Source organism: Phaethon lepturus, unplaced genomic scaffold (genome assembly GCF_000687285.1).
Source record: "Phaethon lepturus isolate BGI_N335 unplaced genomic scaffold, ASM68728v1 Scaffold51653, whole genome shotgun sequence".
Taxonomy (NCBI): Eukaryota; Metazoa; Chordata; class Aves; order Phaethontiformes; family Phaethontidae; genus Phaethon; species Phaethon lepturus.
This window is the reverse complement of record NW_010530800.1, coordinates 1-9,465: the sequence shown is the minus strand read 5'-3', so window position 1 is coordinate 9,465 and position 9,465 is coordinate 1. Positions and strand designations below refer to the sequence as shown.

Here is a 9,465-nt window from a genome sequence, read left to right as displayed (position 1 = left end):
TCATTTTGTAGATTATGATTGTCCAAATGCTTCAAATCCCATCACAATTTTGAGATTAATAAACTAAATACTGGATAGCTTCTTCTAAAATTTCAAATCAATTAGATTTTTCATTGCCACGAGTATCTTTTAGCTCATATGCTATCATGAAAGCTAGTCCACCCTACTATGCAATACAAACTTTGGGTTACATTTGTTAGGCACTGCTTTATCTGCCCTGCAAAAATGTACAGATTAGTAAAGAGTATGCAGATGTTGCCACAGTTATCTTAATCAAGGATATCCAGGCATTTATCAAGCCAAAAAAAAAAAAAAAAGCCCTTTTATTGAGTCCAGTTTGAAAACTATGGTATTCCTGGAAACTGTAAGTCTCTTGGACATCTCCCTTTGTTGATCTGTGGAGCTGGGCTTGTATTTTCTTAGAGGAAGACCGAAGGATAAAAGCTCTTGTTACATACACCCAGTGTCTGAGGACAAGCTGTAACTGAAAGCGGAAGCTGTATGCCTACTGACGTAGGGCAATATTACTTGGGAAGTTTCCAACGGATGTTAAGTACCTTCTGCAAAAACCCAGTCATACAAGTAAGACCACATAGCAGACTGTTTACATGTACATGCAACAACAGAGAGACTGCATAGACATACCTAGGTGATAATCATCTAATAACTTCAGTTTTGTCTGAAGTATACCTTCTGTTCTTTAAAGGTATCAAGAGACCACTTTTCCTGACAGTTCTGATTGTAACTCAGTCAGTTTCTTCCTAATTTCTGTCTTGCATTTGACTGGCTTCAACTTCCAGCCATTAATTCTTATTTCATTAATCTGAATTTCTCCGAGACATAAAAATGTTTCTTAGATTAGCATTTTTTCTTTGGCATGTTCACACCACTGTTGACAAGTCCCTTTTCAGTCCTTCATTGACAGGTTAGAGCAAAAAACCAGCTCACCAACTGCATGCACCGAAAGTGCCTGCTTAGCAGTGCTGAAGTCCGTAACAGATCCGGGACTGAGCAAATAATTTACCGCAGTGGTTGCAACGTGTTGCACTACCAAACTTCCTAAGCTGTGAAGGTAAATGCCTTCTTCTGAGGCTCCACGCTCGGCATGGCCCACTGCCAGGCACTGTGCTAACCGTATTTGAAACCCAAAAGGCTGGCAGAAGGGACTCTTCCTACCTATCTTCTCTCCCAGCTTTTGGAAAATCCACTCAGCCACACCTGTGGCCCCTTGCTGGGCAACATGGAGCAATCCATGCATAGCTGTCTCCACTTGATTTATCTCCTCATTCCAGCCACAGGCATCGTGTCCCCTTTTCCCAACCCGTTTGTTAGAAACTTCACAGGAAAGAAGTATGATGGTTCTGCAGAGGCTATGCAGGCACTGTCTGAAGGGCCAGGAGCCAGTTCCTCTCAGAGACTGAAATTCAGACCACTGTCAAAGGGAGCCTGGAACTGGGTCCTATGGGAGGAAGACCTATTAACAGTGCAGGTTGTGAATCTTCCAAAGAAAACATCAGTCTCAGCTTCTTTTCAGCACTTTATAACCATTAGCTGATCCTTAAGCGTGGATTAACCTTTTTCTCCTGGTACTGATGCAATGCCCAGAACTCCCACTGAGAAAAAATGAGACACCTGGGTGTACAGTGAGAGGTAATTTAGATTGCAGGGATTTCAACAAGGACCTCTCTTACAAAGAAAAGTTTAACAAGTATACAGCACAATAGGTGTAAAACATTTGGCCCAGCTCCTTTGTAAGGTACAGAAGTTTCTTCTTGTTTGGAAAGAACAGAAAGATGAACCAGAGAGGCACCCGAAAAGAGGGAGAATGAGGGATAGCACTGCACTATCATCTGATTTCAGGCAGATAAAAATATTCAGACAGCCTCCAGGTAGATGAGACTGAAGGTTTTCAAATGAAGAGGGGCCAAGTTTTCAAATTCTTTCAGTGTTCCCATAGTGTCTTGTGTTATCTAGTTCATCCACTAAAACTCTTGGAATTAAGTGGCTGATAAAATTGGAATGACAACTTTATAAAAGTGGGTTTACAGCCATCAGGATTGCAGCGTGAATGATAGGGGCTCAAAAATCAGAAGGAATGTGACTGCCAAAGTGAGGTATATTAATGCATTTCCAGCACTGAAGAACAGAGGTGGTAGTACCATTGCTGTTCTGACTGGAAACAGCTTTCCTGATGTCTTGCCTTTAAATTAAGGCAAAAGTTGCAAACTTTCTTTTAAAGAAAAAATGATCGCCACCAAGAATTTGAAATAACCTTTTTCTAACAAAATGCCTTCATAAGTAATAGAATAACATGGATATACTGGTGTTTTGTGGTTTTTTTTTCCCCCGATTAAAATATCCTTCAGACTCTGGGTGGGTGTTTTTTTTCAAATTAAAATGTATTTCAGATCAAACAAATTGCAGTTGTAGAAAGTGTACAAAGAAACTATCAATGCTTCTAACAATTTTAGTAAGTAAAAAAAGTAAACAAAGATGTGAAAAAGAATACAATGAGAAAATTTACTGGCTTACAAAAACATTTGCATATGCAAATCTATCCCCAAGATAAAATATAAAAATGTATATTGAATTTACGCAGATATGCTCTTGAAAGCATGTCTATTATACATTTTACCTGGCCTTATAAAGGATACTAATAATTTATACTTTGAATGAAAATTGATTTTGCTGTACTTACTCTCTGAATGTCAAGTTCACAAACAGCTTGGTACCGAGACAAAAAGTCCTGTTACTTGCTGATGAACAATAAAGTATTTTGCCTTTAAACCCACGGATTCCTACTAAGATGACACAGAAGAGGTATGCAGAGCATACTGGCCTACAGCCACACTAATGGGACACTAACATGAGTCTCATCCTGTACCTCTATTCCTTTAAGGCCATGTCTAAATTTGTTGCATCACCTCTAAAGAGGGGAATAAAAAACTGCCAAAAAACCAAACAATAAAACCCCAACACAACCTGCCCCCCAGTATACTATGGCTGCTTAAGTAGGAAGTTATTTTGCATCTCTTGTTGGGTGACATTCCAGGTAATTTCTAACATACAGCAGAGCATTTGGAAATACAATACAAAAAGTCTTATTAAACTAATTTTCAACTTGCCAAAATTATTCAATATGATTAAGCACTCCACCAAACTCCAGCCAGAAGAACAGCTCAACTGTTTCTGATATCATTAAGATGTCACCTATAAATAAAATCTGAAACTGTTAACGGCATTTCTGTGCAAACTTTTGACATGGTATTTAGAACTGCTTCCTCTGGTGGGCTTTCCAAGTTTGCAAATACAGTATTTTCAAATAAATCATGCATATTTAAAAGGACAGGCTGTGTACTGTCTAATAAAAGCAGAATGTTAGCACATTTTCTAAACTTTTCTGATAACTTAATGACATTGATTTAAAATTGGATCTGCATACAAAACCTACCAGTAATGTACAACACCTAAGTAAGTGACAAAGTGATTAAGCAATCCCCATAGTTGAACTGTTCTGAGAGTAAATAAATAGTTTAAAATATGCATATCTATTTAAAAAATAGAAAATAGTATCCACAAAGTGAAGGCACAGCTAAGAGTCTACTTTCCAATTCATAACTTTATCGTAGTCCTGAATTCGTTGTTTTATGTGAGAAAGCTTATTCTTTAGGTATTCACAACGCTCCTTTTTCTCCAGAAATGCAGGATCCTGCCAAAAATACAAAAACATTTACATTAATACATTAAATATTACACTTTCAGACTCTTCCAAGAACAGTCTATTATTGATCATGTTCTCAATTAAGGACAATACATAAATATTCTCCAAAAATCACATTCTTTTTCCCTGGCCACAATTTTATATCCTGCTTCCCCTTCCTTCATGAAAGGTTGGAAAAAGAGGTTCTGCTTTTATATGCTGTACTTACTTAGCAAACAGAGCAGGTTTTAAATAGGAATCTGCAAATATAAATGACATCCTACTACATAATTTAGATTTTGTAGGTGTGTTGTGCTATGTCTAATAAATCCCTCCCCCCAAAAAAGCAATGAAGTTACTAACATGGACACAAAATTTGAATTCCATGAAGGAAAAAAAAAAAGGTATTTGTAATGTATTAGGTTTTTAATGGAACGCAGGTATACATTTAGTGCCCACATTTAAAAATGACAAAGTGAAACCTCTTGGATTACCCTGAAAATTATCTTTTTAGAGTCTAAGTTCCATGCCACAAAGAAAATACAAAATTTCCTTTCAAGGGCAAGGCTATGCTTTCAAGTTGTTAATTTGACTGATGCAGCCAACAGAGACTGAACATAAGGGAACTGGATCCCAAAAAATAACCAGTCTTCTGAATGCAGAATACTAGGAGATGAGACATACTCTCAGAAGATGAAAATGCTTAGCTGTTGAGTGTTCCCACCCCCCCACCCCCCATCTGGCTAATGGAATAATTATTCTGAGAAGAGGTTGTTGGCCTCAGTGGAGTAGGTTGTTTAAAAAGACAAAATATACAAAGCCCTGTAGTAGATACGGATACCGCAAGCTAGTGAATTGTGCCTAGTGTCAGAAATGTTGGTTATTTATACTCTCCTTGCTATTCATTAGATCCACTAGTAATGTCAAGCTGAACACACTCACATTTTTCTTCTTCTTGTATTCTTGCAGAACTTTTGATATCCTTTCTTGTTCCTAATGAGAGAAGCCACACATTTTTAAACACTTTGAATGTACTCCATATCTTCATGTAAATTCTACAAAATACTAGTTAGAAGTAAAATTCTCATTTTATCAATCCATTCCAGTTGTAACATTTTAGTTGTGAGTTTTGTACTTGAGAAATAGTGAAAGTACATTAACTGCAACTCACTCAAACTTGAAAGCTAGTAGCATAAAAAAACCAAACACAAAAACATGTATACAATTTAACTGCAACTTGGTACCCTTGACTGACGACCAAACAAGAAATAACATATCTGGGGAAACCTTCTCTCCCACAAAGTCATTGCCAGCATTACAAGACATTGTGCCCTAGCTAAAGAAAGTCAGAAACTCCCTAAAACTACACCTGTTTTCCATGAGCCCATTTCACAGGTACTCACATATATGCTTTCAGGATGGTGAGGAAGCTGTCTCATCAATGCATCCAGCTCATCAAACTTTTTTAGTACAGCATGAACTTCCACAGACAGTTCTTTATACTCAGCAAACTGATCGTTGAATACTGCTTTGTACCGGTCTCGCATTTCATTTGTTTGAATTGCTGGGTATTTCCTTAAAAAAAGTTTTCAAGGACTAGTTAGAGGTAGGACTTCAGCAGACACATGTATCCTTCACCTTGATAGTGTTATTTCTGTACTGTTTGCTAATCTTCTAACGTGCTGAAATTTGCATGCATGTAAAGCATTGAAATTACAGAATCACAGAATGACAGAATGGCTGAGGTCGGAAGGGACCTCTGGAGGTCATCTGGTCCAATCCCCTGCTCAAGCAGGACCACCTAGACTCGGTTGCCCAGGACTGTGTCCAGATGGCTCTTGAGTATCTCCAAGGATGGAGACTCCATAATCTCTCTGGACAACCCTCACAGTGAAAAAGATTTTCCTAATATTGAGGTGGAACGTCCTGTGTTTCACTTTGTGCCCTAGTCTATGGCAAATAGTGTAAAAATTAATTTATGATCTCATCCATCACCATGGAAAGGTCTACCCTTTAAAAGGGAGCACATTACAGATTTAACATTTAGGAAGTACAAGAGTAGCCAAATTTCAGGGGCTAAAAAGACAAGTAATTTCCCACGCATTTTATTTTTTTCTAAATTGTGTGGTAGCCTTCTGCTCCTTTAGGAGTTACTGTTCTTGCTAGACTGTAACATTCTGCATTAACATTTAATATTTGGGTGTAGGTTGGTTTTTTTATATTTTATATTTACGATTCTTTATTTATATTACTGGTTCTACACTATTGATACCGGTCCCCGGCCTCTCTATTTTTAACATTAACTTAATGAAAAACTATGAGTTCCCACAGCACATGCATGGCAGAGAAACCATGAGTGCATATATTGCTGAGTGAAAAACATCATTCAAGTATTCTCCATTAAGTTTGTTCATCACAGTCAAGTCACTTACGCTAAGTAGTCTGGCATCACTATAGGTTTAGGAATGTGGCCTGCAGGTATGTGACCATTAAGTAGCTCCGGTTTTCCTTCCACTGATTTAAGCTGCCTGTAAGTGACCTCTTCTCTTGGTCTGTCATCACTTTCATACTGTTTTAAAAGAAAAAAAGTTCCCAATGAAGTCAGTTTTACTTCAAATGCTATATACATAAACCACAAAATACTCAACTCATCTGAAGACAGAGACACAAGTATTGAGCATCAGTAGAATCAAATCAGAGATTTCTTATAAGCCTTATTGTAATCAGAAAATTAGTAAAGAGTTACAGTAATGTCTCTCACACGGTACCCATCTTCAGTTTGCCCTAACAGCAGTACCAGTGACAGATAAATACTTCTCAGTGCTTGGCAAGATTTGTCTTGCATGTCTTAAAAAAATAATTTAAGGAAGTTTCCTTGGATATCCATCTAATTCATGAATGAACAGGAATCACACAGTTCTCTGGAGTTCCCTTTTCCCCTTGTTGCCTATTGCACAATTTATCCTCTGATCCAGAAATGAAAGCATGTGAAGTCTTGTTGGAATGAATAAAGAAGATCCTGATCCAGTACTGAAGCAACAGAGAAAACAGTGGTAGGAAATTCACAGTATCTAACAGGAGACATTTAAGACTGAAATAAATACACCATAAATTCCTCTGGGGATCATCAACATGTGCTGTTGAGATCCTATACAATCTCTGTAGTGTATGCAACCGCATCTTTGTGCATCAGAAGCGGAAAAATTGATCATACTTCAAAACTGGCAAGGTCATCTTTGAAGCAGCCTCAGAGACAGAGGAACAAGCTCAACTCAACAAAGCACCTACCACTGCGCTTCCACTGGCTCTCCTCCAAAATAAGCAGGCAGCCAGGAGTGTGTAAAACCTATGATGTATCAGACGACCGTCTCTCTAGCCATGTCTGCCAAACTCTGTGATAAAGGCTACAGAACTTGTCACTTCATGAAAGCGGGTAAGACCACATACAGAGGCAGTCTGTATCAGTAAACAGAAAAATTCCTGTTTCCTACCTTCTTTTCTGGAAAAGAGGACTGTGTTTTCATCTATCAAAAAATGGAAAGAACTGTAAGTTTTATTTTTCAGCAAAAGTAATATGCAAAAGCACAGGTTCTTATAATCAAATCTTCAAAATTATGCTGTACAGAGAATTACTTTTATATTTAGGTATGAAGAAATTTAGCGTAAGGAATATATTCAGATCAATTGATTTAAAGACTGTTTAAGAATGATGGAATGAAAACAACCACCCAAAACCCAGAACAACAACAGAATCTCCCAGAGCATAGCTGCAAGGAACAGCCTGCAGGAAATACTACATCCACTTCTCAGCCTCCTTTATTATTTCACATTCCAGCCTGTATTAACTCACTGACACGCTGCAGCCCCGTTCATTGCCTAGAAAACACAACAGTGCACTGACTGGTAGCTCAACCAGCTGCTATTTTCCACAGCACTCTCCACAGCCTAACCTAGGTTATGGAAGTATCCCGTTTAGAAAAATTAAGGAACTGTAATACAAGAATACAGATAGCAACAGGGAAGAGTGATTGAATACCTTCTACCTCATTCTTGCAAGACATACTGAAAGTTGGTTAAAAAACTTCTATCAAAGAGCTGCAATGTAATTTTCAAAAGGGCATTCTCAGTGTTATGCAAGACGGTAGAATGGAAACCAGTGTTAAATGAAAATACTGCAAATCAGACTGCTGCCAGTGAGCAGAGGAAATGCAACTTTAAAACTTGCACTCTTCTACTAAAATCACTTAAATACTGACCCCCTCCTTAAGTTAGGTTTATGTAGGCTTCACAGACGTTAATTTTTATGCTGTAGTAAGTTTTATTAATAAGGTTTTTCTGGTTGTGTTTTCACATAAAGGAGATTTTAGACAAATGACTTTGAATGCTCTAGTTGAGAGGGACAAGTCTCCCCTGTACAGTTGATCATTAACCAGGTGAGTACTGAATGCTTCTAGTAAGGGCAAGGCCAGCAGCAATGCAAAATACTTGACGTGAAAAAGACAAAGTTGATTGAAATCTGAGACACCAAAATGTAGCCAACTCTGTTATTACTATTATTGTCTGGTAACTGTTGTACGGAAAGATGAAGAGATATAAAGAAGTAGCTTGGAGTTTGGCTTGCAAAGTAAAAGTAAGTATTTCACGTTCTTATGGTCATTCACAATACCACTTAATGTGCTGAAAGCACAGTCTTCAAACAAATGGTAGGTGGCTTTAAGCCTAACCCTACCAAGCAGCTGAGCAAGCACATTGTTAATTTCTTCCTTTGTTTGGAGAATACACACCGGGAAGTAGTTTATCAGCTGATGCAGGAAGAGAGCCGAGTATTGCAAAGAGAACAGAGCCCGCTCTTTACCAAAGTGAATTTAAAAAAACACCAAGAATTTGGATCAGACATCTTCAAAAAAGGCTTTCATTTGGCGATCCTAAGTATTGTTAAGACTGGTCAAAGTTCACCCTCAAAGGACCTGCTGTGGAGAAGACAAGCGACATGACTGGTCTAAGGCACCGACAGACTTTCAGCTGCTCTTCATCACACCATACCCGGTAGATATAAAATGGTAACTCACGACTTACCTCCCGTTCCATTAATTCTCTGTGCCTCCTGGCTCCTTCGTGCCTCCATAACTTTAGAGAAACCACCGCACTAATTAGATAGATGATCACCGTGATGAACAAGAAGATGATTGCTGCTGTCTGACCTCCCTCCACACGGCAAAAAGCTGCATTTATTGGCGTCTTAAACAGCTGGTAATAGCAGAGCCCGCCTCGGTTAGTATCATTTACGTACACTATGGCAGCCGACATGTACAGAAAGAACAAGGCCACGTTAATTCCGAACTCAGTCAGAGGCCACCAGTTGGAATCGAGGAGGATAGTTCGGTAGTACATCGACAAGCCCAGGACCAGCAGCACTATCGTGACTATCCATGCCATTCCCGCCACCACCAGGATGAAAGGCGTTTTGGGTCCGCTGTAGGAGTAGCCTCCGTAGGCACTGGCGGCCCCATAGCCGTAGGGCTGCGAGTACCCGAACATGTTGTACCACTCATTATCCTTGTGCACGTAGGCTGTGACGCAGGCGAAGACAGCGGCGCCCAGCAGCAGCTCCGCCACGCAGAGGATCCTGAGCAGGCCGGCCCAGGACTTCATGTAGGCGTACCGCTGGTTGTAGGCCTCCACCCGCTCGCTGTACGTCTGGCCGGTGGTAGCGCGGTGCTCCAGCGACCCGAAGGGGTCCCCGGGCAGCATGGCTTCGGCCTCCT

At 39.4% G+C, this 9,465-nt stretch overlaps 1 protein-coding gene across 1 annotated transcript; it reads right to left on the bottom strand.

Annotated features, from left to right (window-relative positions):
- Positions 1-3,592: 3,592 nt before the first annotated feature.
- MARVELD2 (MARVEL domain containing 2) lies at positions 3,593-9,460 on the bottom strand (the record flags this gene model as incomplete). The annotated part of the gene is made up of 6 exons (XM_010284363.1): positions 3,593-3,709; positions 4,643-4,693; positions 5,104-5,275; positions 6,133-6,269; positions 7,192-7,224; positions 8,777-9,460. Coding segments are annotated over 6 exons (1,194 nt in total), but the record flags the coding sequence as incomplete, so codon positions are not given.
- Between the last annotated feature and the right edge of the window lie 5 nt (positions 9,461-9,465).